The 27153-nt window shown below is 45.2% G+C and overlaps 14 protein-coding genes across 14 annotated transcripts; 6 read left to right on the top strand and 8 right to left on the bottom strand.

Moving 5' to 3' along the window:
• Positions 1 to 243: 243 nt before the first annotated feature.
• On the top strand, positions 244 to 3166 carry PICMEDRAFT_17027 (hypothetical protein). The gene has a single exon (XM_019161433.1). It carries the CDS (start codon positions 699 to 701, stop codon positions 2862 to 2864), a length of 2166 nt encoding a protein of 721 aa, XP_019016861.1. The 5' UTR covers positions 244 to 698; the 3' UTR covers positions 2865 to 3166.
• On the bottom strand, positions 3107 to 5320 carry PICMEDRAFT_17026 (hypothetical protein). The gene is made up of 2 exons (XM_019161432.1): positions 5256 to 5320; positions 3107 to 4723 (listed from the first exon to the last, which is right to left on the bottom strand). The coding sequence occupies exons 1-2, from the start codon at positions 5289 to 5291 to the stop codon at positions 3281 to 3283; spliced, it is 1479 nt and encodes a 492-aa protein (XP_019016860.1). The 5' UTR covers positions 5292 to 5320; the 3' UTR covers positions 3107 to 3280.
• Positions 5321 to 5411: 91 nt separating this feature from the next.
• PICMEDRAFT_144560 (hypothetical protein) lies at positions 5412 to 8884 on the bottom strand. Its single transcript, XM_019160381.1, has one exon. The coding sequence runs from the start codon at positions 8786 to 8788 to the stop codon at positions 5558 to 5560; it is 3231 nt and encodes a 1076-aa protein (XP_019016859.1). The 5' UTR covers positions 8789 to 8884; the 3' UTR covers positions 5412 to 5557.
• Positions 8885 to 9046: 162 nt separating this feature from the next.
• On the top strand, positions 9047 to 9598 carry PICMEDRAFT_73256 (hypothetical protein; the record flags this gene model as incomplete). The annotated part of the gene is made up of 1 exon (XM_019164426.1): positions 9047 to 9598. The coding sequence occupies one exon, from the start codon at positions 9047 to 9049 to the stop codon at positions 9596 to 9598; it is 552 nt and encodes a 183-aa protein (XP_019016858.1).
• Positions 9599 to 9781: 183 nt separating this feature from the next.
• PICMEDRAFT_34802 (hypothetical protein) lies at positions 9782 to 10039 on the top strand (the record flags this gene model as incomplete). Its single annotated transcript, XM_019162907.1, has 1 exon — positions 9782 to 10039. One exon carries the CDS (start codon positions 9782 to 9784, stop codon positions 10037 to 10039), a length of 258 nt encoding a protein of 85 aa, XP_019016857.1.
• Positions 10040 to 10267: 228 nt separating this feature from the next.
• PICMEDRAFT_35340 (hypothetical protein) lies at positions 10268 to 13132 on the bottom strand (the record flags this gene model as incomplete). The annotated part of the gene is made up of 1 exon (XM_019162936.1): positions 10268 to 13132. The coding sequence occupies one exon, from the start codon at positions 13130 to 13132 to the stop codon at positions 10268 to 10270; it is 2865 nt and encodes a 954-aa protein (XP_019016856.1).
• Positions 13133 to 13397: 265 nt separating this feature from the next.
• Positions 13398 to 14715, bottom strand: PICMEDRAFT_17023 (hypothetical protein). Its single transcript, XM_019161431.1, has one exon. The coding sequence runs from the start codon at positions 14600 to 14602 to the stop codon at positions 13442 to 13444; it is 1161 nt and encodes a 386-aa protein (XP_019016855.1). The 5' UTR covers positions 14603 to 14715; the 3' UTR covers positions 13398 to 13441.
• Positions 14716 to 14934: 219 nt separating this feature from the next.
• Positions 14935 to 15552, top strand: PICMEDRAFT_19530 (hypothetical protein; the record flags this gene model as incomplete). Its single annotated transcript, XM_019162126.1, has 2 exons — positions 14935 to 15041; positions 15081 to 15552. Coding segments are annotated over 2 exons (579 nt in total), but the record flags the coding sequence as incomplete, so codon positions are not given.
• Positions 15553 to 15704: 152 nt separating this feature from the next.
• Positions 15705 to 16613, top strand: PICMEDRAFT_144168 (hypothetical protein). Its single transcript, XM_019160366.1, has 2 exons — positions 15705 to 16028; positions 16068 to 16613. Exons 1-2 carry the CDS (start codon positions 15891 to 15893, stop codon positions 16509 to 16511), a joined length of 582 nt encoding a protein of 193 aa, XP_019016853.1. The 5' UTR covers positions 15705 to 15890; the 3' UTR covers positions 16512 to 16613.
• A 122-nt stretch (positions 16614 to 16735) lies between these two features.
• Positions 16736 to 17902, bottom strand: PICMEDRAFT_27554 (hypothetical protein; the record flags this gene model as incomplete). The annotated part of the gene is made up of 1 exon (XM_019162501.1): positions 16736 to 17902. A coding segment is annotated over one exon (1167 nt), but the record flags the coding sequence as incomplete, so codon positions are not given.
• Positions 17903 to 18032: 130 nt separating this feature from the next.
• Positions 18033 to 19142, bottom strand: PICMEDRAFT_17020 (hypothetical protein). Its single transcript, XM_019161430.1, has one exon. The coding sequence runs from the start codon at positions 19057 to 19059 to the stop codon at positions 18217 to 18219; it is 843 nt and encodes a 280-aa protein (XP_019016851.1). The 5' UTR covers positions 19060 to 19142; the 3' UTR covers positions 18033 to 18216.
• A 130-nt stretch (positions 19143 to 19272) lies between these two features.
• Positions 19273 to 21732, top strand: PICMEDRAFT_17019 (hypothetical protein). Its single transcript, XM_019161429.1, has one exon. The coding sequence runs from the start codon at positions 19445 to 19447 to the stop codon at positions 21419 to 21421; it is 1977 nt and encodes a 658-aa protein (XP_019016850.1). The 5' UTR covers positions 19273 to 19444; the 3' UTR covers positions 21422 to 21732.
• Positions 21453 to 23246, bottom strand: PICMEDRAFT_73249 (hypothetical protein; the record flags this gene model as incomplete). Its single annotated transcript, XM_019164425.1, has 1 exon — positions 21453 to 23246. The coding sequence occupies one exon, from the start codon at positions 23244 to 23246 to the stop codon at positions 21453 to 21455; it is 1794 nt and encodes a 597-aa protein (XP_019016849.1).
• Positions 23247 to 23951: 705 nt separating this feature from the next.
• PICMEDRAFT_73248 (hypothetical protein) lies at positions 23952 to 27119 on the bottom strand (the record flags this gene model as incomplete). The annotated part of the gene is made up of 1 exon (XM_019164424.1): positions 23952 to 27119. The coding sequence occupies one exon, from the start codon at positions 27117 to 27119 to the stop codon at positions 23952 to 23954; it is 3168 nt and encodes a 1055-aa protein (XP_019016848.1).
• Positions 27120 to 27153: the final 34 nt, after the last annotated feature.

Raw genomic sequence — 27153 nt, 5'->3', positions numbered from 1 at the left:
AGCTACATCCTATGATAGAGCAAAATGTTGCAAACAGCGTATTTTCAGGTAGAATAAAAGCTTCGAAATAAATCACCTTCAACTCATGCGAGGAGTGAAAAATCCTTGCACCGAGGAATCCGCAGCTCTGGCAGTGTTTACTTTTTTCTTAGTGAAGCCCGGCGGGGCCCATTTGGCTGTAAGGCTCTTCAACACCTGTTGTCACGTTCTTACTCCTGCTTTAGTCGGCGTTGCTGAGGAGATAGAAGTTGCAGTTAACCTAAAGCCACTTAACTAACCACTGAACAGACCTCCAAGTCAATAGATTCTATTATCCTTCAAAGCATCGCTCCAGAGCAGCATATACCTTCGAAAGGTACCAACCACCATCTAGAATCTTTTTTGCATCATTAAAAAAATAGAGAAGGAATTTTTCATAAATCCTTTTAGAATCTCTGACCTCTTTTAGACAACAGAGTTACATAAACACAGACAAGAGTCAATTTGTGAACTCCTGTTAGTCCGTTTTATCTTTATACCGCGTTTTGAAGATGATAAAGTCGGCGAAAGCAGAAACCACTATAAATTCTTTGATATCTGGGTCGCCGTCAATGAAACATCGCCACCAGCATCAGCGTCAAAAATCGATTGTAACAGTATCCAAATCATCATCCGAAGGAGTATCAACACTAGACGGAATTGATACATCTATTACTAGCATGGAAGAGAGTAAAAATTCATCACCAATAAATAAGCAATATTTTACTGCTAACTCCAGAACAAATAATTCTACTTCGATACCGACGTCAGCGACAAAATCCGAGCTACCCATCTCCTCGCATTACCAAGATGATACTGCATTGACACCGAGCATAAAGACGGAGACGCCAGATACTGAAACCTTGATATTTTCAACCAGTGGTAAAACAGTTGACAAAAAGGGACTAGTTACTCCTTCTCATTCTATATATGCTAGCCCGTCTAGTCAACTGCCAAAACAATCATCAGTGAGAAGACTTTCTAAAGATGAAGACAATTTTAAAGTGAGCATTCCACCTCCTGATGATTCTTTGATTCACATTACTGAGGATATGTCCACCAGAACAAGCTCTTCTGACGACATTAGCTCAGACGGGAATGACGCAAACGACACCGCATTTCTTAACTCCATACATTCGTACCGTGTTCTGGCAAAGCCTAATTCCAAGGTAGATAGGACCAATCCAGGTCGAGCGACGGCAGATATTCATTCTAGAAGACATTCTAACGTTGACCCATTGGCGGTTATGGATGACGAACATGATCGATTGATACCGTTACCACATTCTGAACCTCATACATCCAATGAGGCTCCAGACAAACACATGCACGGCTTCAAGAATAACACATATCCTAGATCATCTACTGAAAATGTTCTTAAACACAGAAGCAATAAAGGGAAATCGAGTAGTCTACCAACTGCTAATTCTTCTAATACCATAAAATCTTATGCTGATAAAAGAGCATATCAAAGTATAAACACCATCAAGATACCAGATAATTATCAACGAACAAAGCTAGCTAAAACTTCAGGAATTGAGCAACCAGAAAGTGGTATTAATGATGATTATGCGAAACGTCATAGGGTTGCAAAAACTTCATCTTTCATAAATAACCCGAGAAAGAAGTCAAAGATGAAAGCTGACAACTTGTATAATATACCGGGACAAAATATATCCGAGAAGCATCAAAACTATGCAATTGTCTATGATTTGGTAACAGGGATCAGGTTTTCAGTTTCACGTTGTGCTAAAAATCCAGTTCAAATAACCGACAACCAGTTCAAGCAAGTTACAAAACTTATATTCAATAGGCAAGGTAATACCCAAGCCCCACCAACAAAATACGAGTTCAAGTTCAAGGATTATGCTCCTGAAGTATTTCGGGATTTGAGAAGAATGTTCAACGTTAATCAGGCCGATTATTTAATGTCTCTGAATGATGAAATAGGTGTAAGGGCAGTTGGATCATCTGGCAAGAGTGGATCATCATTTTATTACTCAAACGATAGAAAATTCATCATTAAGACAATTCATCGTTCAGAGCATAAGCACCTCCGAAGGATATTAAAAGATTATTACAACTATGTAACGGAAAACCCTAACACTTTATTGTGCCAATTTTATGGATTACATAGACTCAAAATGGCAACTAGAACAGGAACGGTCAAAGTTCATGTTCTAGTTATGAATAACCTGTTGCCACCAATGGTAAACACAGCCGACTGTTATGATCTAAAAGGCTCTACTTATGGAAGAAAAACATCGGAGAAGAAGCGGCTACAGGGCTCGTGTTTGAAGGATCTAAATTTCATTGAAAACAAAGCTGCCATTTATCTTGCGAATGCAAAGAAAAAGCAGATAGAGCAGCAACTGAAACAAGACGTTGAACTACTAAAAAGGTTAAATATAATGGATTATTCTTTGTTGCTAGGCCTGAAATTTTTGAATCGGGCAGATGAAGAACTATTAGACGAGACCAGCAAGAGACTATCGCAGATAACTCATCAGAATGTTCCAGGGGCTCATAAAAACTCAATTTTTGATACGGATGGCGGCATTCGTGCTATTGATACCCATGGTGAAGAAATGGACATTGTATATTATATTGGGATTATTGATTGTCTGACAAACTATAACACTCTAAAAAAGTTGGAAACTTTTTTCAGAAGTTTAAGACATAAAAGGGAGACAATCAGCGCAGTTCCACCGCATGAATATGGTGACAGATTTTTGAGTTTCATTTTTGATCATATTAAAAGTCCGGGGGACGAGATAATTGAAAAGAAGAAAGGCTTCGGTAAGTTCAAGGCTTTCAAAAAGTTCACAAACCATAATACAGCCTAATTGAATAGTGCTGACAGGAAAAGTAACATGATACTTAAGGTAATGAAGCTGCTTTACATATGGAATCTATTAAAACTCATTAAGCACAAATCAAACTCGTTGTTCATCTGTTGTGGAGACTTTCTCTCAACTCGCCAAAAGCTAATGACCATATACAAACACTCACACATTCCTTTTTTTTTTAACAAAACCATAGTTCCGTATTTCTTGAACTACTGGTGGCATTTATCATTCGCTTGAAATTTATTTTCTAACGCTTTTGTAAATTATATATTTACTTCCTAATATAAGATTCAAACGTAAAATCCTGATAGGCAATACTGCGCAAACCGATAAGTTTGATAATTGTACATTTTTTAATGTGATAATATATAAAATACTTTTTTTTTGTATTTTACAAACTGCAATTAATGAGCTTACTCTTCAATCATCTCATCACCGTAATCAGCAACTTCATTTGATTGCACCTCTTCAGCAGGTGCAACAACAGGTTCATCCACAGGTTCATCCACAGGTTCATCCACTGGTGCATCAATAGGAGCATTACCAGCTTGAAGTTCAACAGTCTCCAAAGGTTGTTCTGTTTGAACTACCGAGTGGGAATCTTCGGCTGGAAGGTCTTCAATTGAAACATTATCTGTTTTGACTTTTAGGCCAGCTTCTCTGAGCAAAACCTCCAGCTGTTCAGAATCTGGATATTTGGCAAAACTGATTCTCAAACTTCTGTTACCATAATCGTAGCCATTCAACTGGTCAATCACAGACAGCGCAGTATTGACATCAGCAAACTTCACAACAGCATTTCCTGAAGGTCTCCCCCCACGGCCGTATTGCAACTCTGCCTTTTCAACAGTAGCAACAGATCCAAACAACTCAAACAAATCTGACTCAGCAGTTTCCCATGGTAAATTACCAACAAAAAGAATTGGAGACTCATCGCCGTCAGCAGTGACGCCCAGGGTGAACTCAGTGTTCTTTGATAATCCGTCAGTTCTTATCTTTGGCGCTGCGACCGATGCGCTTTCTTCTGATCTCGGGAATTTGCTTGGTCTGACTTCAATTCTCCTACCAAACCATTCATAGTCGTTCAACTTGGAAATTGCATTTTCGGCATCTTGCTCATTGACGAAATGCACAGTACCCATTCCTCTAGACTTACCATATGAAGTTTCAATGATATCTGCTCTTTCAACATCACCAAACTCTCTGAAAAGATCCTTAAGATCTTGCCATCTAACAGTGAAGGGTAAGTTACCAACAAAAACCTCAAAGCCCTTGGCTGGCTCTTTTCTGAAATCTCTTTCTCTTCTAGTAGGAGCCGGAGTGTAAGTATCTCTAGAGGACCTAGAATATCTACTTTCCTGGGCATCATACCTATCTGTTTTGTCAAATCTATCTTGCCTGAAATCATTTTTCTTCTCTGGTGGTGGTAGATCCTCTCTAACGAAAATTTCACGGCCCATGAAAAGGGTTCTGTCGTAAAGATTGATGGCTCTTTGAGCTACATCTCTCGAGGCGTATTCCACCGTTCCCATACCACGTGGTCTGCCATGATTGGTAACAATATCTGCCCTGACTATAGGACCAGCGTTTGCGAAATGATCTTTCAATTCGTACCATTGCACATTATATGGCAAGTTTCCAACAAAAATCGAGTTTTCGTACTTTCTGTTTGATTTGACTTCATACTCGTTTCCTCTTGGAGCAAATCCACCTCTTTGGTGACCACCACGTCTCGGAGCACCTCTGTAGGATGAGAACAAATCTCTACTACCTCCGCTTCCACGACGAGGAGAACGCGATCTGTCACGACGTCCTTGGCCGCCGTTTCCGCCTCTAGCAGGAGATCTTGAGCGATCCTAAACAAAATATCAAAAATATTGCACAAAGCTGTTAGTTTCTATATTCATTTTGGATTCAAGTATTCATATAAAAACGCCCTAGCATCGACTAAACCGATCCTCTCGTGTTTCAATTCTAGAACAAAACACTGAAAGCCCCTTTCTTCTTCGAAGATATCTTCTCAGTTACGGCAAAATGCACCAGTATAAACACAATCGACAAAGTATCGAATCACCGAATACTCAACAAATATGCACCAACGCAAATAAACCAAAGCCCCAAGATTTAGTGTTCCCGCTTTCAGTGCCAAATGCTGGAACAAATCCATGCATCTTCCACTCTCGAAGAGAAGGCAAGAAATGGCATTGGAACGGTCTAGCGATGAATATGAATTTTCGTGAAAATAGTGAGACGACAACGACGACAACGACGACAACGACGACGCCAGACAAATTCGAACTCCCCTATGAAAAGCCTATACGCCTCAAGTATAACCTTTCTAGTTTCATGCCCAAGATCATAGCCCACCTATTCCTCAACTCCACTTACTCTTGGATAGTCGTCAAAGTCCATTGGTTCTGACATAATTTGTATTTGAACAAAGAGTAAAACTAAATCTTACTTTCAAAGCTCTCAAAAAAGTGTTTCTCCTATCTGAGTGGCATCTTTCCTTCAAACATCATCATCAACATCTACGGATTCCATGCAGATCGCTCTCGGCGAAGAAGTTGCTGAAAAGTGAGCAAAATTGTTAGTGAGCGCCTTGAAGGGATCGATCGGCGTTTTTTTGGTAAATTATTACATCTTTATCTATAAATATTGGTCCGCTATACCAACACGGCATCGAAACATCAATTCAAATATCCCTTGCACCCAGGAGCACCACAAAGACATGGAATACGTTCCTCGTCATTGATTTCTCTCTCGAACTTGTAGTCGTAAGTAAGCTCTTCGTTTCGCTTGACGTCCCTCAAGGCGTATATGACAATACGCTTCTTGCCGCCTACTTTGATGATCTTCGCCGTACAAGACGGTTCACAACAATGGTTAATGAAACGTGCAATTCCTCCCCGCTTGGAGGCATCAATGACAGTATTTTCATCTATCCGGAACAAGTAAGAGGAACCGATTCCTGATCTCAAATATTTTTTCTCACGGAGTTCGGCAACCTGCTGTCTGATTCTCTCCCCAACGTACTCAATGATCATTTCTCCAGCAGTGATAGGCTCCAACGCATACAAACCCCAGTTGTGAATTGCACTCCTTGCAAACTGAACAGGCTTTTTACGCTTATTCAACTGGTTCAAGTCTAGTAGATCTGTTTCTCCAATGATCTGCTTCTGTGCTGAGATGTCAGCAACAAATCTTCTTGTGTTGGCACGGTTCACTCTAGAGCTCTGAGCGTTGTTGTAGTTCAAAGTGTTTGCTTCATCATCGTCTTCATGTTTAACAGGATTCAAGTTTGTCAAGTTTCTTCTATGGAGCAGGTATTCTCTTTTGTATTTATCAGGAATCTTGTGGTACCCTTCGGTTCTAAAGCAGCCAGAAGAGTTTCTTAATTCCTTGTTGTTCAAGACCTCTTCTGCAAAGTCAAAAACTTCGGCGTCATCTCCCTCATCTTCCTTTTCCTCCCTTAGCTCTTTAGATTCCTTCATTGCTTCCATATGTTCCCATGCAAAGAAAGCAACGCTCTTAATAGGTTTTTCAAAGTTCAAGCCTTTACAAAGATTGGACAGGATCTGGAAATCCTCATCCGTCTTTATGGAGTTCTTCAAAAACTGCAGAGTTGGGGAAAAAGGCTCCAAATGATCATCAAAGACAGGACCAGGAAGGGCCGTAGAAGGTTGGAAGACATTATCAATTGTTTTTCCAATGGTCTCAGTTTCTGATGGGGGTGTGATATCTGTCTGTTCAGCTTCGACCTTGATTTCATCGTTGTCATCAAAGTCAACTTCGTCATCTTCTTCTTCGCTTTCAATATTCTCTTGAAACTTAATCTTCTTCTTGTCGAGTTTAGATATATGAGTTTCAGGCTTACGCTTCTTTATCGACTTCGACCCATCTTTAGCATTAAGTGTGTCATCGATTGGAGTCCCATCAGTTTCGCTAGCATCCTCATCCTCATCCTCATCTTCATCATCTTCTTCTTCATCGTCGTCACTTATATCATGCCCTTTGTTTAAAGAATGACTCATAGGAATAAATGCTCTTTTGACACTTTTTCTGACAACATTCAAATCTAACCTCTTAATTACCCTTATCGTATTTTCATCTTTGGCGATCGACCTTTCTTTTTCCTGTTGCTTCATCAACTTTCTTTCTTCATCCTTCTTCTTCTTTGATTCTTGGGCCAACTTCGCTATTTCGTCTGTGTCCAACACATCCAAAATCATTTTTCCAATCACCTTTTCACGGATATCTTTCAGTAAATAAGCATTCAATTCTTTCACTACTTGTTTTTGTGCTAATTTTACATTTCCTGCCTTGCCTACCCTAGTTTCATCTATTTGGTCATCCGGAACATATAGCGTCATATATACAGTATAATTCATGAGCTTTTTTCCATCTTCGGTATCAAAACATTGCATGGCTTCCGATAGCTTATTGAAGACCAAATAAAATCCATTTCTTTGTTGGAGGATCCGACTTATGTTGTATCTGCTTAAAAACCGCCGCAACTGATCAGAACTCACATGCATTGAGGAAACATACTTATCTGATATGAAAATGTAAGGACGATTAGAGATGTATTTCTGAAATTTGTAGCTTAAACTGAATGATGACGCAGGGAAAATGTGTCTATCATGAACAGAAACTTTCGAGCTACTTGTTAGTCCTTTTGAGCTTGGACCTGAAGGAAGCAACTTATTGTATTTCTCTCGATTCATCCTTGCCTCTTTTGCAAGTCTGATTTGTTCTTCTTTGGCTAGCTTTTCTTCCCTCAACCTCTCGATTTTGAGCTTCTCCTCCTTCTTGGCTTCTTCAACTTTTTGCTTTCTAAGCTTCTCCTTTCTGACATCCATAGTCTTATTATAGATTTCGTCATAAAGTTGATTTTTCACATTTAAGCCACATCTTATATACCGACCTTGTATAACCAATCTTTTGTTGGCCATCTCAACTGTCTTCAGAGCTGTACTGTGTGCTTGTTCAACTTTGCCATCAAAGCTTAACAAGCACATTCCAAGTGGGACGGCGGTGGATGGATCGTCAATTACTTTGACCTCACTAACGGGTCCGTATTGTGAAAAATTATTTTTGATTATCAAGGAAGTAGTAGTTGAATGAAGGTTCCAAATGAGGATCTCGTTTGAAGGCTTCTCCCCCAATGAGTGGGAGTCAAATTTGAATGTGGGTAAATATATCTTCTCTACTGGTTTGGAGAATGATTTCGAGAGAGACTTCAAATAGCTAGCAGAGTTGTTCAATCTGGGGTCTACCACGGTTTTGGACAGTCCTTGAACATGCTCGATTGCGTTCTTCTTCCTGTTTTCGGTCTTTAGATGTATTGTTTTGAAAGATTTCGCCTCTAAAATTTGGCCCTCATCCAAAGGTGCAAGCTGTGATATGAAATTGCCTTGCTTGGGATCTCCTAATGCGTAGGTTTTCACGATTGGCGCATGAATTCCTTGCCTCGAATGGGCCCTTCTGGTCCCCGAGGCAGATACGATCTTCGGAGAGGGGGATGGTGCAGAGGAAGAAGAAGGTGGGTAGTTAGTAGCTGTGTGATCATCACCCGAGGAGTGATGACGGGGAAGCCGGTGGCTGTGGTATCCGGAGTAGCTATTGTAATAGCTCGAGCTTTGCGACTCGTATAAGCTCGATGGCGGGTCCCTCTGCAGTGGCGGCGGCGGCGGCTGCTGCGGTGGCGGCTGTATACTGTAGCCGTCGTCGTAGTAGTCGTAGTAGCCAGCACCGTACCCGTTTGCGTAGTCGCTGGAGTACTCGTTCGGGTAGTCGGTTGAGTAACCGTTGCTCAAACGACCGCCGTGATCGTACCGCTGCTGAGGACCACCGTAATCGCCCTTCGAATTCGGAGGGTACCCATAGCCCTTCTTGTAGTGACCGCCACGATAGGCCATGCTTTTCCTTTGTCTAGCGACCGAGTCTCTTTGCACAACAACCTTCGTCTTCTATCGCCAGGCTGTCTATCAACATGGGAGATACTATCGAAAATGGAAAAAAGTGACAAGCGTTGTGGCCAAGAGGGAAGGAGACGCGAGAGATGGTGATTACGCTGAAATTTTTCCGGTGCCTGCTAGATAGATAGGAGGCGGCCAGACAACGTGTGGCCGCCGTCCGCAGGACTACCACGGGCCCGACACAGACAGGGCCAATCAATGTCACGATTTGTGGACGATGAAGAGGCAGAGATACAAGTCAGCTCTGGGCTTTCCGGAGTGGAGCAGTCGGTGAAAAGAGGCGCCGCTGAGAACGACGGCACTCCCGCCCCCGATGCCGCCGCAGGAGTACCCGAGGAGGCCGACGAGGAGGCCACGAAGGACGCTGGCGCCCACCATTACCGCAAGCGCAAGAGCTTGCAGGAGCAGCTGCTCAACAACCGCATGTACAAGTACCGGGAGCGCCGGAAGAAGCTGGAGAAGCAGAACTCCTCCTTCAAGATGCGCAAGGACACCCGTGAGTTTTACGGCAAGCTCAGCGCCGAGAAGCAGGCCAAGAAGCAGGCGGAGCGGGACACATACATGCGTGAGCTGGCTCTATTTCGGCGCCAAAGGGAGAAACAGAAGCGTGCCGAAGAAGAAGCCGAAGGCGAAACTGAAGAGGAACAAGATTTAGAGGAAGCCGCTGAGCCAGCTGCTGAGCCAGCTGCTGAGCCAGAAGAAGCCCCCGTCGCCGGCCTCGTTGCCTATTCCGACTCCGATTCTGAGTGAAAAGGGCTGGCGGCGTGGGCGAGAGCATCCGTGCACCGCGCAAGACGCTGTGAAAAATTCGGCTCGCACCACAGCACATAAGACAGCTGGATACATGATTATGACGGCCGAAGACGACGCAGGGTCAGGATCACAGGCCTCCCCTCTCTGTTCTCTTTCGGCACCACCACCGCCACACCCGCCATGTTTGCCTTCACATCCCTTTTCAGACCGTTTGCCGCCTCGGTGGCGCAGATTTCGGCCGTGAGGTTCGCATCGAAGACCCACAGGGCAACGTACAAGAGATGGAGAAAGACTGCGACCGGGTTCAAGAGAGGACTACAAGGCAGGAAGCACGGTAACGCCGGGTTCACGCAGAGGGTGTTGCGGGGCAGAACAGGCACCGCCTACTCTACCCACACGCAGTCGAAGATTCTGCAGAGACTCCTCCCAAACATGTGACAAGGCCGCCAGCGTCAGCGTCCGCGTCAACCGCACAAACATAGCCTGTATATATGTCTATATGTCGATATATCGTATCATGAAAAAATGTACATTTCTATAACGTCTGCACCCAGGCTGCATGAGAAAGACTCCTCACGGAGGCTTCAGAAGTGTTTAGAACTCAATCAAGCCTACATGTATTAGATGAATTTATATAACGATAATAACATAGCTCTCTATCTAGCCTCAGTCTTTTTTGTCGCTGAATGACTTCCACACACCATCGACCTTCCGGAGCTCCACCGTGGGGAAGTAGTGGTAGTTCACCTTAAGGGTCTGTGCCATCGGAATGTTGTCAAAGGTGACAATACGGAGCTTGACGTAGGTGTTGTCCTTCACCTGCTTCACCACCTTCAAAAAGTCCTCGAGCGTGCCCGTAGGAATCTCGTTCACATGGGTGATGAAGTTGGTGATCCCCACCGCGTAGAACCTACCTGGAGATCCGCTCGAGATGGTTGTGCAGTAGACGCCGCTTGGTAAGTTGTTGATCATCTGTCTGACACCATGGTGCGCGTTTTGCAATGCACACCCAGACCAGAACACAACACGGTCGGTGACAAAAGATTTGGTACGAGTCAGGTTGACTTCCAAGTCAATGACCTGCTTTTCACGAACAACCTTGAAGTTGATCTGCTCTTCATCTTTCTCCAAATCTTTCACTGCAGTGTCGATGTCACGGATACGGGTCACTAGCTTCTTGTTGGCAACAAGTAAAATATCTCCCGGGTTCAAAGGACAGCTTGGCTTGTTATTCGAGCCAACCGAAACAGATGGAACATATAAGAACTGGAATTTGTCGATACCCGTGCTACTCTCAACCTTCGAGATCCACTCTTCAGGAACACCGTTGATCCTGGCACTCGCAATAGAGATCGAACTGAGCTCGACGTCGATGATCTTGACATCTGGTTCCTCTCCCCTCTTCAAAAATTCTAACTCCCACATGACGTCAGTTATGTCTATACCCGTGGTGTACATCTTATCATCTTCTCCATCACAGGATAACCATAACCCTCTGATGACACCGTCTTCCTTATTACACAGAACACCAGAATGGCATTTCTGTCCACTTGTAGAATCAATCAATACAGCCTCAACGTTGGTTGCCTTGTATCTAGGAGCATTGGAGTTGGCAGGAATGTTCATCACACCGATATCGCTGACCTTTGTTTCATCCACAACCGGCCTGAGAGATTTATTGTATCCAATGAAAACAACCTTATCACCTCTTTGCATCGGTGTTTCACTGAATTTTGGAGTCTGGACAGGCGCATTGACCAAAAGAGGATCATACTTAACAATGGAATACCCCTTGGTTGGATGCAAGAATACCACCTTTGCAGGGACAATGATCGATTCTGCAATTGTGATATTAATGTCACAAAGATCATGCGCAACAGCATGTCTTGAAACTAGTACAAACCCTCTGCTTGCATCAATGACAACACCATGAACCCTTCTAACATGTCCTCCAAATGAATCCAATGGTAATTCGTAAATTGCATCGACTTGAACGAACGATCTGTTCAGTTGTTGACATGACTCAAACTCTGTTGGTAAATCTAAGAATTTGGCACTTTTCACGCTAATTTCGTTGTTTTTAAGAGGCTCCTTTTGAATTGTTTCAAAATCCCACAAACCAGTCTTATCATTTCTAGTTGCCATTTTGAATGAAGATGACCAATGTCTATCAATATAAATATTCTTGAATAATGGAACATGGATATCAGTTAGATGATGATACTTAACAGGAATAAAGGATTTATCTGGTATTGTTTTCATTACTTCAATGAAAGCATCCAATGTAGGCGTAGGCTGATCATCTACTGTATCGATGATCCAACAGTTGTTTAATTCTGAGCCGCCAAGTTGGAATGATCCGGATGCATCACTCACATAACAGCCCTTAACAGGAATATCGTAGATCCTAGCTAATTGGTAGCTCAACTCATTAAAAGTTGCACCACAAACAGATACGTATTTGGAAGGAGTGATATCATGCAAATTGCCAATTTTGATCACACGTTCAAAGTTTTTGCTGTTTCTTTGGATCATGAACTTGACTTCTTTACCAACGCTATCGTCCATAATATTATCCACTTGAATGAAACTAGTAATTAATTCGCCATTGATACTAATCAAACAATCACCCTCTTTAATCAACCCATCAGCAGGGCCAGAAGGCAATGTCACAGAAGCAATAAGCATACCATTGATGTCTTCACCTGTTTTTCTGACCTTCTCCTCAATGTCCGAAGTTAAGCCTAACCTTCTACACTTATCAAAAGGTTCTAGGGTCCATTGAACTTGAATGGTACCTCTTGTCACCTCTTCATCTTGTTGAATCTTTTCTAGAGCCCTCTTAACTCTCCAGACAGGTAAGAAGAAATCAGTCGAACTTTCTGAATTACCACCAGCTTGCAAGGCAACTGCATGCCCATCTATGTTGACAACAGGAGATCCACTTGATCCACCACTTGCACTGGCTGCTGCTTGAATATATTCTGTGTTAAAATCATTATATGTGTTGGCACCATAATCTGGTGCATTTCTGTCCAATCTTGAGATGAAACCTGATAAGATACTCAATTTTTCACCAGAATCGTTACCTATAACACGAATTTCCTCACCCACACGAGCCAATTTTGGATGTAGTTCTAACTGCTGTACTTTCATGTACTTAACTTTGGTGACATCGAATTTCAAAAATCCAAAATCATGGACTGGATCACGATAGATCGGAGTGACCTCAACTTCTTCATGGTTGTCAAAGACAGCATACCCCACAAAAGGACCAGGCCCAACAACGTGTCTATTGGTCAGAATGATACCTTGCGTACAATCAACAACAAAACCTGTGGCTTCTGAGCACAAGGAGGTTTCAGTGTCAAAATTGACAGGCTGCATAAAATGAATCGAAACAACCGACCTGACCACACGCTCAACGGTTTTCTGCCATTTGGTTTCGCTTTGTGGAATGTATGCATACTCTACGTTTTCTGAAGAGGTAGAGGCTGTTTCTGTGATGTCGTTGGATTGATCTAATTCCATGAAATCGTCATTTTCTTCGTTCAGGTGCTGTCTTTTTCCAGCTGGAAGGTCCAACGCTTCGGAGGTATGCTTTGTCGTTCCATTAGCTGACATATTATTGTTTATCCTTAGACAAGTTCTGGCTAGTGTGGGCCTTAAATTTGTAAACATTGCAGAAACTGAAGGAAAAAGAACCTTGAAGGTGAAAAAAAAAATTCATCCCTGCTTCCTCGGAAGACCACAGTATCTACATTTTCTCTTGTTGAGCGCACGCATCTGTTATTTAGCTATCGTAATTTCACAGGAACATGTTTATAAAATGATACATTCTTATACGGAGCCTACAGGTTGAGGACTGGCACTAGATTTGGGCTTACCCTTGCCAATACTTCCACTGGTTCGTTTAATAGTTCTAACCCATCTTTCAACTTGAGCGGTGTCTTTCATCGTGACATACTCCACAGTTGAATCTAGGAATGAACCGAGAGAGTTCAAAGCTAGATCATGTTCAGCTGCTCCGTCTCCCGTTTCGATTACGGCGTCTTCATCTGCATAGCGAGCTTCCTTTATCCACTTGCTTTTGGAAATCATCCTTGTGACTTCACGGATGTATCTTTTCACTTCGATGTCTGTCAACCCGCCCTGTTGGAAACGGTGTAGGGTGTCCAGCAACCTGCTTCTTAAACCAATCCTTTGTTTGATCTCCTTTTTGTTGAGCTGGAGGTAAGAGATGCCCACCAACCCGACCAACAACCCCCATGAGTTGGTAACCACGTGTTGATACAATTTGAAAGTCTGTAAAATGTGCTGTGTTATATGTTCTGGAATGTAAAACTTGTTGCAAAAGGCAACCAAAATAGGCGTTGTGATCACTATTCTGGTACGCGATTTATAAGGAGATAGCTTAGTCGAGCTGGGACTGTCAGTGTTTCTGATCTTCCTTGGGGATTTCCGTGGAGTAGAAGGAGGAGTCTGGAGAAGATTATCATGTTGTGTCTCTGATGGCCTTTCTTGTAGAAGAGCACCTTTAAGTGATTTCCGTACACTGTCTAATGTGTTGTACTTGGAGGACCGTACCTTATCGATATACGATTGTGTGGATAACGAAAAGCCTGGGCTTTCCTCCCCTCTCGTTCCAGTCGAAGGTGTTGCCAAATATTCGAGATTGACGATTCTTTTCGCCATGGGAGTGGAAGCAATCATTGTTGAGAAAAGCGTCCTGAAGTTCTGTAACAAAGTCAGGAGTTTTTTCCGGGGAAGGGGTATTTTATTTTGGAATGGATCGGGAAAGCTGTACATCGATTGAAAGTATTCAACAGTCACATAACAGCAGAGATGGTATCTTGCGACCTCGTCGTTTCCCGCTAGCGGCAGAGTACGTTTTGAGGATGTGTAGAGCGAGTTGGCATAGCTGATTATCTCGCTCGGATATGGTTCCGGTGTAGTGGGTAGTATATCTCTGATAGCGGACGTTATAAAAAGATTTGACATGTTGCTTGGTTGTCCTGAAGCGAATGTTTATAAAACTGATACCATCAGAAGCACAGAAGTCTTGATATAGGGATGGAAAGTAGTTGTAACAGTTATGCGATCCAGGAACCTCTCTTGCTCCGGACAGTGTGGAGCAAAAACCAGGTGCGCTGAGTTTCCCTTTTCGGTAAATGGAAAAGCCAGCCATGTCAGCAAAAGCTGAGGAGGGTGTTGGTTGGACCGGTTGTGCTCAGACGGCGACTCAGTATCAGACGATAAGCAGGATCAGCATCAGCACAGGACACACCACAGCACACAGTGTCGCAGACCAAATGACGGCAGATGAACCTATTAATGCGAACCCACAGGTGAAAGACGTGTCGCAGCTTCCGACGAGGCAAGCCAAGGGCGGCGACAGTGGTAAAACCGAGCACTATCCACATGAGGTCTACAGAACAAGGTTATCAAAGCTGGTCTCGAGGTACTCTTTCCACAGCAGGAATTTGAAGGGCAGCTGTGACGATGTCGACGACGCGAGCGACGAGGAGGAGGAGGAGGAGGACAAGGACGACGGCGACAGCGAGCCGCTCGATGCGCAGGAGGTGTACGACCTCATATCGTCGATCTCCGATCCGGAGCACCCCCTCACGTTGGGCCAGCTTTCTGTGGTGAACCTCGGCGACATCCGTGTGAGACACCCGGATTATGCTTCCGGCCGTGTCGGAGAGGTCAACGTCCAGATCACCCCTACGATCACGCACTGTTCCCTCGCCACACTCATCGGCTTGGGAATCCGTGTCCGTCTCGACCGCAGTGTTGACAAGGCTTACCGGATTGGCATATACGTTAAACAAGGAACGCACCAGAGTGAGGGCCAGGTGAACAAGCAGTTGAACGACAAGGAACGGGTCTGTGCCGCGTGCGAGAACCCGCAGTTGGTTAAGGTGGTGGGGCGAATGTTGGCCACCTGCACGGTGCAGAACTGACCAATGGCTATGTAGGAGGCAGATGTACAGCTCAAATTATATGTATTTCAATTCTTTTTTGGCTTTTTATCTAGTTCATCACATTGAAAGATGACAAAAATGGCCCGAGGACTAATTTCACCCGTGCACCGCGCTGACGTAACGCGTCTTTGCCCATAGACTGAAAAATTCTCAGCGAGGATTTGGGAAAAGGCGAGAGGTAGCATGAGGAACCAGGGTGTCGTCAAAGAGGAAAGGTTCCGCATGAAGAGCTGAGCAGCATAGGGAAACGAGAAGAAGAGGCCAGAAATCCGATTGACTCGAACCACAATAGACACAACACAATGGCAGAGGTATCCGAAACAGTCTACACCCCACAAGAGGTCGAAGCAACCTTGGAACAAGCAGTTGCATCTGCAGAATCCCAGATTGAGGATCTGATTGCCCAAGAGGCTGAAGTTGAAGACGAAGCAGCCCTTGACGCTGCTGCCGAGGAGGCTGCCGAAGAGGTTGTCACTGAGGCTGCTGCCGAGGCGGAGGCCGACGCTGTTGCAAACGCTGTTCTGAACGAGGCGGTCGCCGAAGTCGAGAAGAAGTTCGCTAACGACGAAGATGACGACGAAGACGACGAAGACGAAGACTCAGACTACGACGACGACGACTTCGATCCTGCTGACGAAACCGTTCTTGAGCGTATCGAGGCTTTGAAGGACATTTTCTCGCCAAAGCAAAGAGCCTTTGTCACGAACACAGTTTCCGCCGTCGTATCGGGCTCCAAGACTCTGACCCTCAACCTCGGTTCTGCGCTCTGGTATGTTGCCACCACTAGTATGTTGGTTGGTGTTCCATTGGCTGTTGCCATTTTGAACGAAACACAGTTGACCGAGTTAGAGAAGGAGTTGAACGGTGCCGGCATGGGCGTTGCAGCACCAGCTGCCGCCCCAGCTGTAGAAGAAAAGAACTGATGATGACACTTCGATAAGGCTCTTCTATTTTATGTAATGAAAAATCTCCCACATAACTGTATATAATGAATAAACCCACGGTTTTTTGTTACATGGTAGCAGGCGGGCATGGGCTCCGTCTCAGCTACTAGAACGCAATGAGGGGGAACGCAATAAATAAATACTAATCTAAAAATATTGTGGCTTTCAATTACAGTCGTAATTTAGAGGGCTTTTTTATCTGTCTTTGGGTGCTTGATGGTCAAGGCCCAGATGTCGAGGTAGTCGGTGATGTCATAAATGATTTCGTAGACAAACATACCGTAGATGGCCATACTTGCGCCGAGGCCGCCGTAGACAACCATGGCCAAGGCCTCCTCATAGTCAGCGCCGAAAACGGAGACCATCAGCTGCATCAAGACTGCCTGGACAACTGGCGCATACATTGGAAAGTTAGAGTAGGGGAACTCCTGCTTTGTTAGATGTCCGGTGATGATTTTACCGACTGTGAATGACATACAGGAACCAATGGTCAGCAGCATGGTGGTCGTGTATTTGGTCACCATGGCTGGGTGCAGGACAAACAGAATGGCAACGGTGAGGTAGTAGATGAAGAAGGGGTAGATGCCCTTAAGGGCGTCCGAAACCTCCTTCTCTCTTTTCGTCTCCTTAAGGCAGTTGATGACGTTTCTTCGGGCAGAGTAGATGTTGAACGCCATGATGAACCCGCCAATGGCGCCCGACACGTAGGTTGGGGTGATGACAATTGGTGCAATCGAGTCGCTGAGGTACAAGGTGAAGAGCTCCCGCTTCCAGACAAAGTCGACCCCCCAAACTCCGGTCATGACAAAGACGCCGGAGATCAGAAGTAAGCCCTCCACGGGACCCGAGATCTCTGACAAGAAGAGCTTGTGTGTGTAAAACTCCTCCCACGTGGACAGATAGAAGTTCGCAAGGGTGGAAAACTGGACAAGGAAGGGCAGCGGGGTGTCGGTGCCGAGGTTAGCGGCCGAGGAGAACTGAATCACCATCAGCGTTGTGTTCATCGAGTCGCAGCAGTGGTCGAAGAGCTCTCCCAGCGGCGAGCTCTGCCCGGTTCTACGTGCGTGGATCCCGTCGCAGGCGTCAAAGGTCTGGTACATGAAGACCGCAAAGGCGTGATAGAAGTAGAGCCATTGCGGGGAGACGGTGTCGTAGTAGGGGTCGAAGTAAAAGACAAGCACGTCTGAGACAACGATGAACAACAACCCGAGCAGCGTGACCATGTTTGGGGCCATCGAGAGCGGGAATACGTTCACAAACTTGAGCCAGAACGGCTTGAGGATGTACTTGGTCGTGATTGACCTGTCTTCGCTTTGGTAGCGGTATTCATTCAAGTGCTTGATGGCATTTTTCGGAATAAACGTGCTCATGGCTGGCGTATGGGGGGAAGAATCCTGTGGGGACAGTGTCTGCTGCTCCGGCGTCAGGCCTGTGGTGGTGAATCAGGACGGTTCTTCCAGGCGATTGCACCGCCGGGACTGCCATTCTAGACAGACGGGGCTGCAAACGGAGACATCACCATCTCCATGTCTGAAGGAAAGGGCATGTGCCAACGGCAGTGGGGACATTTCCCGCGTTCCCGAGGGGATAGGAGGCCGGCGCTGACGTAATCGCGGTTAGTTGTTCGGCATGTATAGGAGGTACACAGATGGAGTGACAAATAGATAGGTAGAGAAGGTCAGGATCAGGACATGACGTGTTTGGCAAGCTCGACGCCAAGGAAGGTGGCGGCGTTGGCCGGGAACGAGCGGGCCAAGGCGGGCCCGATTCCCGGGAAGAAGCCGGCGACGCCCTTCGAGCGGTAGATAGTGCGGGCGACCTCGGACATGGTGGTCTTCACGGTGGACGACTGCTGGATGCTCTTGATGGTGTCGACAGGAAAGATTGCCGTCCACATGGCGACGCCGGCGCAGCCGCCGGCCACGGTGATGGCGCCGAGGGAGAGCTCGTCGCTGCCGCCGCTCAAGTGCTTCTTCACGTACTCGTACGTGGCGAAGTACGCAGCGGAGCCGGGCCCGTCCCGGGCCAAGGTGGCGGCGGAGCCCTTGTAGATCGAGCGGAGCCCGCCCTGCTTGTACAACGTGCGCACCGTCTGCAGGAACGTCGCCTGCGTCTTGTCGATCTGCATCACCACCTTGATGCGCTCGAACGGCGCCGCAATGAGCGTCGTCGGGATGGCGCTGAAGAAGCCTGCGGCGCTGATCTCGGCTATCGTGAAGGGCACGTCCGGCGACTTGCCCCTCGAGCCCATCACCAACCGCTTCCCGAGGTCGTATCCCCAGAACGACACGGCAAACATCGGCGTCACCCCGAGCAACGGCGACGTCACGCCCTTGTAGAGCCCGAGCGGGCCGTCGTGCGCCACAATGCCCCGGACCGCCTTGGCTGCCGACGGGTACTCGTTCGTCTGCAGAAGCACCTTTGTCAAATCAAACGGGTGGCCCGTGAGCACTGCACACACCCCGCCAAATCCTCCTGCCGCAAACGACTTCACGTTGTCCACTAGGACCGAATCGATTTCCTCCATGCTTTGGTCAGCTGTTTTTTTTCCACTTTTTTTCCTCCAGTTTTTTTCAACTGTTCTTGTTCTCTGCTGTTTCTCCTGTGTCTCCCGCTTCTCCTGCTCTTGCTGCTTCTGCTTCAATCCCACTGCCGTCCTGCCCCTCTCTTTTATACCCCGGCCCCGCTTATCAACTCCGAGGGCCCCCCGCGCACCGCCACACGCTGCCCCGCTGCCCCGCCGCCGCCCCGCCTGCGCCACTCCTGCTTCTCCGCTCGACATGTTTTCCCGGCGTGTTTACCTGCCCCAGACCGTTCCGCTCGACCTGGATGGTCCTCCTTTTCCCGTGGGCGACTGACCCCCTGGTGTCGGGGCTCCCTTGCTCCTGAAGCCATCAGCAGTCTTGTGCCACATGTCACTCGCTGCAGCGCTATCCAAGTATGAGGAGCGGGCTTTCGGCGCCGAACCGGGCCTGGCACACGACCTTCGATACCTCCTACTCGGCACAGACTCGTCGTCGTTCAAGTTCACCACGCGTAGCCACAACGGCGAGGACGGCAGCAGAGTCGGCGGTCTTGGGGTCGAAATCACTGTGGACGCCGGCTCCGTGCAGCAGAACCAGCTTGGATACCTCAAGGAGTTTGTGCAGCTGGCGCTTGTTGTGAAACAGCTCTCGCTGGAGACGGCGGCGACGCCGACGGCGTTCCGGCCGTCTCTGCAGGCGTTCTACGCCTGCTTGGGAGAGTCGCTGCTGCGCTTCCAGCAGTTCCTTAACACGCTCTACGGCAGCGGCGAGCGGCAGAGCCTCGTGTCGCTGCGGTACCGCCTCGACGACTGGCTGACCTCGTTCAGACACATATACTGGCTGCACCTGAAGGCGAAGACGCTGCCGGCGCACGAGTTCTTGTCCGTGCTGCACCAGCACTCGCTGTTCGGCGACTCCCTCATCCAGCAGCTCTCCGCGGGGTACTACACCGCGGCGTTCAAACCGTACTTGCGGCTCATCAACAGCTGGCTGCTCTTGGGCGTCCTCACGGAGACCGAGGCTGTGCGGGAAGACTTCTTCGTCAAGCCGGACGAGACGAGGAAGGACTTCCTCTACTTCTCGGAGCTGGTGCCGTCGTTCCTGCGACAGAAAACAGCCTTTCGCATCTACCAGGTGGGCAAGTCGATCAGTTTCCTGAAGCTCTATCTCGACGACAAGCAGTGGTGCAACGAGTTCTACAACAGCACCAGCAATGAGGACCTCACAGCCTTGGACGACGCGTTGGTTTTGCGGCTCTACGAGAAAGTCATTTCCCGCTTGGACCTGTTGCTGCTCGAGTCCTACCAGGCCGAGATATCCTACTTGAGGAAGTTTCTCTTGCTCAAACAGGGAGACTTGATCGAGTCTGTCATCGACAACGGCTCTGCACTGTTGGGCGAGCCATCCTCTAGCCTGTCCAGCAACCAGCTGGTCACGCTTCTCCAGGACTCGATAGAATCCACCTCGGTCTCGCGGAACACACCCCCAGACGTCTACAACAGGTTGGACGCTCGGCTTTTGAACATCAACCCGGCGTCCTCTCTTGGCTGGGACTTATTCACCCTCGACTTCAAGCTATCGCCGCCAGTGGACCGCCTCATCTCTTCTACCTATAAGGAGTATTTGAAAGTGTTCAACTTCTTGTTCAAGATATCCAAGTTGAACTATCAGTTGTCGAAGTCGTGGAAAAAATCCCACCTCGTTGACAATAAGCTTAAAGGCAGCTTTGCTCATAACTCATATTCGACTTCCAAAAAGTGGAACAGGAAGATGAAAATCCACCAGCGAAAGTTTGACTTGATCAGGCACCAGTTCATCTCCTTCATCAGCTCTATCTACTCTTACATCAGCAACGAAATCTTATCCGAAAACTACCACCTTTTCCAGCAGAACTTCATCCCTAAGACGAACCAAGGTTACCAGTTGAAGAACAACAAGTTGCTTCCGCTCGATTTGAGCGACATCCAACTTTTCAACTTGGACGAGCTCAAGTTGATCCATGACAGCTACATTCTCCCGATTTCTAAGTCGGAGCTTTTTTATAACTTGAATGATGAAAAGGTCCCTCTCAATAGAATCCTTTTCCAACTCCTTGTTACCATCGAGAGGTTTTCGCATCTTTACACAGAGTTTCAGTCAACTTTGGCAGATTTGCTAAGAATCAAACACTTAATCGCAGTCGATTCGGCTTCCGAGTTAAACGACTACCAAACTATGCTCACGGAAAAAATCAACAAAATTTCCGAAAAGCTAGGGTCGGATATAGTAGACCGTTTTGAGAACGACCTGACACTCTTGATCAATCTATTAAAATCTTCGAGCGATCAAAGCCTTAAATGTTTGGGTCAGATCCTGGAAAACTAAAACTAGCAGTTGTATTGCTACCAATACATACTTATATAACTAATAAATCTAAATACTTTTCTATAAATAAAGCGTTCAATCCCACCCCATCTTTCCAAACGGCTTCCAAAAAAATTAAACTTGTTCTTAAAGATCCTGTTTTTAAAGCCTCAACAAAGCCAATTAGTCTCTTCTTCAACTTGACTTTATGTTCTTCACTGACAATTGCACACCCAATGACCAAAAATGCCCATTTAGCAATCACTGAAGTTTGACTATGCATACTGATGCGGTCCAGTATCTTAAACATAGAATCCACAATTTCTTGAACTTTATCATCACCCTCAGATAAGCTTCGATCTAGAATCTTCATTGAAAAGAGGTACACACCTTTGGCAACGATCTCTGAGACATAGCAACTCTCTGCCAACTTTTTACTCACATTTTTAGGATATGATCTCCAAACTTCATCAGGAAGAATTGGCCTTGTGTAGTATTGCGCAAGCTTTTGAATAGTATGAACTATTTTAAGATCTTTTTGGTCTAGCTTCTCCTTGAAGGAGAGCCATATAACCTTTGCCTGTAGTTCAATCATAGGCAGCGCCGCTCCGGCGGTGGGATTGTTCATCCATGGAACTGCACATTTGTATATTGGAACAAAAAGTAACGGTGCAATCAAATCAAAAAGTTCAAAAGGTGAAGTCAAACATCCTACCAATGATTTATCGATTATTAACAAGGTACCAGAGTAATTGAAAATAAAAGTTTCTAATAGTGTCCGTTCGAACGCGGTCACTTCTGCAGAATTCTTGACTTTATCGGCATTGCTGAATGAAGATAGTAGCATTTTGGCTTCGATCTCAAGCATGTCGACCATATGACCTGTACGCGACTTGGGTTCCTCACATGATGAAAGAATCACTCCATCATTGCAATTGCTGTTTGCGGACTTGAGCAAGTTTGTTTTATCCACCAGCTTGTCAAGTAGAATGTATGAGTCTGCTTCAGTGAATTCATCAACGCTGCAAGTATCTCCATTGTGATTATACTCCCAATAAGGGATATCATTTCTTTTTTTATTTTGAAAATCTGCCTTCTGATTCAGTGAATTCGTATAAAAAATGTTGTCACTTCCAATAACTGTTTCGTTTTCTATCTCTATTATTTTTTCTACTACTTTGGTATTGGCATCTTTTTTCTTCGTTTCAAGCCACATTTTGATTGCTTGGACTCCAGATATCAAATTCATGGTCTGGGAGTGTCTACCCTCATAGACAAACTTCTGTCTATTGTTCTGTAGTGTGAAATAAATCAAGATCCACTCTCTAGTTTCCATGATCGGCATCTCATCCAGTCTGTGAACTAACTCTTTCACAATCAGGGAATTGGACTCTTTTACCTTCGAGAGCAATTCCTTATCATTTCCAGATGAGCACCGATATAAGAAAGATGCACCACACGTCATGCACAATTTCTGGATCAAGGGATCAAACATCGCCGTAGGCACAAAAATTGAGCCTGGTAACAACTTCTGATGTGCCAACTGGTTCGAGATCGAAACGATAAACCCATTCACAAACGCGTTGTAGAACGTTCTCTCTTCACTGCTTAATTTCAGCCCAATCATTCCGTTGATACTACTGGGTATTGTTCCGTTTGCTGATTCTCGGAGGTATTGTCTTATAAGTGCATCTTCATCCAGAGTTGGTTTGCTTTCTTTATGCAGACTTGCACCATTAGCTTCAGTCCGCCTTCTGCTGAACTGAGAAAAAACTGACTCTGACCTTTTTTCTTCTTCCACGGTGATCAACTTCTCACTTGAAATCGGCGCTACAACGGGATTCATGTTGATGAACTTTACAGAAGTGTCTAGTTTGACAAGTTTGAACCCGTTTTCGTGTGACAACGATGCATTTCCATTTTCCGGCCAGCAGCAAACAAAAGACGCCTTTTCACACTTCAAACACACCGGCTTTTTCTCATCACATTTGATCTTCCTCTTTCTGCAACAAAAGCACCCACCCCGATTACGGCTACTCTGTCGTTTCTTTTTTCCGCTTGATTTCTGTTCTGTCGACACATCCGTTTCAGCAGACTTTTCATAGACTCGATGCTCTTCAATCCTCGGACCACTAGCAGGTGTAGCGGCAAAGATTATTTTATTTGCAGTGACACTCATGTCTGTCAATATTAGCTAGTTCTGAGGGTCTGAAAGGTGTCTACCAGAGACGGATAGTCAAAAATATCATGCGGCGCTGTCTGAAATTCTGCCAAACCTAGCGTGTTGGGATCAGAGTGCTAAAAGGACCTCCGAACAAAGTGTCCCGAACCGAAAGGTGAACTGACAGCCAGTAGAAAAGGCACGGTTAACAAGTCAGTGCTTGCAGGATGCCGCATGATAGTTCAAACTTCTTATCTGAATAGGTAAAAACTTCTTTCCTTCCCAAAAGAGAAACTCCCTCGGCAAAAGACCTAGCAAAAAATATGCACGTGATCTGGAAAAATCACCTTCTTCCATTTCCTCTATATAAGGATTCTATTTTTACAGCTGCTATACACCCAGATCGAAGCATTCTTTGGCAAAGAAGTCACCGTTGAGCTTTTCGACCTCATCCATGAACTCCACGCAGTCTTTCGAGAAGCCGTGCTTAGACAACTCGTCCCCGTAGTACTCATAGTTGTAAAACTTGATCATTGACCTCAACGACACCTCGTTGTCAAACCCTCGTTTCGTATTTTCTTCAATACCGACATTGAAGAAGTTGTTCAACCACGGGTCTTTCAATCCAATTTTATGAAACAAGTACACAAATGAGATCAAGTCCATGTTGTTAGCTCTCCATTTCTTGCCTATGAATGGGGACAACAGCTTTATCGTTTTCAAAATAGGAAGGTAAAAAAGCTTGTTGTGAAGGGTGAGGTAAAACCTCAAGATCTCGGTAGGTCTCACGCCAATAAGCTTGTAGATTCTCTGAATTTTGAACTGGCTTATTGTATAATACATTGATTGCAGCAAGTTGGCCATCAATATGCAGCACCGTTGGTTTGGGTTCACTATGGTGAATACGCGATTGTGTGGAACAAACGGTAGTATGAAGGAGAGCGGGTTCATGGCTTCACTGTTTTCTACATTCTCAAAGATGGAGTTGAAATCAGCCAGCTCATCAACTTTCTCATACTCTTTGTTGGGGTTTTTGGAGAGCGTTAGACACTTGAAAAAGAAATTGTAGTCCTCGAGGTAGTATAGTACATTGTAGTCGCAATACACGATTCGGTTATTGATTAAACTTTTGGTTTCTTTGATGTCAAAATCTTTTCCAGCATGAGCTTGGATCTTGTTACTGTCCAAGTATCTGAACAAATAGATCAAAAATTCTTGATCGAATAGTAGAGTAGTAAAGAATTCGAATTTCAAAACATGCGACAATTTGAACCATTTCTGTAACATGAGCAAAATGGATGACGATGATTTTAACATGGTTTCTTTCATTCTATTGATCTCTAGTTTTTGCTTTCCAAACGTGCTCAATTTCTCGCTGAGATACGGTTTCTCATCTTCACTGTTCTTCGATGTGTATGGCGTCCTCTGTCTGGTCTTACCACTCTCAGTACTCTGCTGAGTAGGAATAGTATTTGAAATTAGCAGTTTCAGGATGATGAAAATCAATGAATTGAAGTATGGTATACCTTGTTTGTAGAAATTTTCGACGTTTATCAAACTGCGTATCTCATCCTCAAACATCGGGTTCTCATTGATGTCTTTCTTCGTGTACACATAATTAGCCTGTTTATCTTCCTTCTTTGGAGGGTAGCCATTTTCTTTTTTTATAAATTCCTCAAAGACGGAAACAAATTGTTGAGTGTTGGCATTATCTTTGATATGGTGGAAAAAAATGCTTGTTGCGTGCCTGATACTCGCAGGAACACTGTCATCAGATGGGTATATATTAGGAAAGTTTGATTGTGTGATATACAGCTTCTTTTTTATTTCATTAGAAGTGTGCTCGAATTCAGAAATGTTGGAGTAGTTTCTTGTATTACCAGTATGTTGGGGAGTAAGAGTTGGTGAGGGCATCGGGGTAGCTATGTGGACGTCCGGCGGCTCGTTAGCAAAACCAGCCATGCTGTGCTTGCTATTTTTCAAGTGTTGGTGTTGGTTAATAAGAAGCGAGTCCACATTAATCAGGTCGGAAATCCGATCTCTGCCTTCATTCTTGATCATCATTTCCAAGATTTCTGAAATCTCATATTTTGGCGGAGAGTAAGTTGGATAGCGAGACATTAGTTCATTAACGTAGTATTCGTAATCAAGGGAAGAAATCGTATAGGACATATCGTCGACTTCATTTTCGCTTTTAGTGGACGAATCAACATCCTCTTTTTGCTTAGCGTCAGCGCCGTTAGTTCTGTTTGCGTTTTTAGCTTGACTCTTGTCGTCAGTACTTTTTTCTTTTGTTTTGGAGGTCTTAAATTTATATTTGAGGAAGTCTTTGGTTGATTCAATATGATTCAAGTCCCCAAACTGAAAGATAATGAGGTTGTTGAAAAAACTCAAAACGTTTCGAATCTTGAACTGTGTAATTACCAGGACCTGCCTCTTTTCACTATCGTTGGCCTTGGAATTCATCGATTCTACAACTAACGTGGGGTCGTCATTCTCACAATTGCTGGAGATCCATTTCCATCTGTCAATGGCCTTGAGGATTACGACCATTATATTCTTTTCTGCAAAAATATCCGACAACGCTGTCTTCTTATTGTACTCATTCAACTCTTCAGAATTGAAAGACAACACAACAATGTATAGAACAGTCAGCGCAAAAAAGAACTGGCTGGATAGCAATTTCTGTTTGATGAAACTGACCTTGGACTCTAAATTAGCGCAGTCCGTCAACTGGATGGCGTTGAATAGCACGATATCAACCACAATTGGTATCAATCCTTCGCAATTGATGATATGGACCACATTCTCAAATATGTGATTTTTCATGTCCAGCTGACTAGACGCGTTGTTGAAACAACCCATGGCAATGTACGATAGATGCAACAAAGACTCAAGAACCTTTCCATACGAGTTGTCTTTGAGGTTCCCATCATCGAAAAAACTGCATAGATTATCTCTTATCGACGGTAGGTCGTCGACAGATATGTTGACAGCTATCTGAGATATTGTTTTCAGATGCTTCAAGTCTTTGTAACTGAACCAATCGTTCAACTCTTCAACAAAGGGTAGTAATTGCACGTTTTCAAAAGTCAACTGAGGATACTCAAGAATTATATTATAGTTGGTCAACCCGTCAATCTCATGCTCGCTCAGCGTGTCGTCATACGAGAAACTCGAGTGCGGAGAGCCAAGTATATCTTGGTCGTCTGAAGTCTCGACCATTTCGTCCTTATCGATCAATGTATCAGGAAACTCATCCCCTTCACCTTCGGGTCCACCTGCAATGCCGAACTCCACGTCGTCACTGCCAACCGGCGGCATATTTTCTTCCATCCCAGCTTCGGAGATTCCGCCATTCCCCTCTCCGTAGGCGTAATCATCAAATGCATCCTCCTTTGCAGCACCAGGCTCCTCTGGAACAGCATGTGTCTCAGGATCGAACGAAGGTAACACCGAGTACGCATCTTCGTTCTCCTCTTGTGCGCCAAACGCCTCGTCAGGGAACACGTACGGCCCTTCTTCTTCAGAACCACTGTCATGTGGGCGTCTTTCCATGCTGGCTGCTTGTCTCCTGGGCTGCTTGTCTATG

The sequence above is a fragment of the Pichia membranifaciens genome (assembly GCF_001661235.1).
Source record: "Pichia membranifaciens NRRL Y-2026 unplaced genomic scaffold PICMEscaffold_4, whole genome shotgun sequence".
Lineage (NCBI taxonomy): Eukaryota > Fungi > Ascomycota > Pichiomycetes > Pichiales > Pichiaceae > Pichia > Pichia membranifaciens.
The sequence above is the reverse complement of the archived record's forward strand: the minus strand, read 5'-3'. Positions and strand labels throughout refer to the sequence as shown.

Bases quoted from the DNA above. Each gene is read 5' to 3' on its own strand.
- PICMEDRAFT_17027 (XM_019161433.1), top strand. From the start codon at position 699: ATGGAAGAGAGTAAAAATTCATCACCAATAAATAAGCAATATTTTACT.
- PICMEDRAFT_17026 (XM_019161432.1), bottom strand. From the start codon at position 5,291: ATGTCAGAACCAATGGACTTTGACGACTATCCAAGA. The intron at 4,724-5,255 runs GTAAGTGGAGTT...TATTTTGTTTAG, and splicing joins ACTTTGACGACTATCCAAGA to GATCGCTCAAGATCTCCTGC.
- PICMEDRAFT_144560 (XM_019160381.1), bottom strand. From the start codon at position 8,788: ATGGCCTATCGTGGCGGTCACTACAAGAAGGGCTATGGGTACCCTCCG.
- PICMEDRAFT_17023 (XM_019161431.1), bottom strand. From the start codon at position 14,602: ATGTCAAATCTTTTTATAACGTCCGCTATCAGAGATATACTACCCACT.
- PICMEDRAFT_144168 (XM_019160366.1), top strand. From the start codon at position 15,891: ATGGCAGAGGTATCCGAAACAGTCTACACCCCACAAGAGGTCGAAGCA. The intron at 16,029-16,067 runs GCTGCTGCCGAG...GTTGTCACTGAG, and splicing joins AAGACGAAGCAGCCCTTGAC to GCTGCTGCCGAGGCGGAGGC.
- PICMEDRAFT_17020 (XM_019161430.1), bottom strand. From the start codon at position 19,059: ATGGAGGAAATCGATTCGGTCCTAGTGGACAACGTGAAGTCGTTTGCG.
- PICMEDRAFT_17019 (XM_019161429.1), top strand. From the start codon at position 19,445: ATGTCACTCGCTGCAGCGCTATCCAAGTATGAGGAGCGGGCTTTCGGC.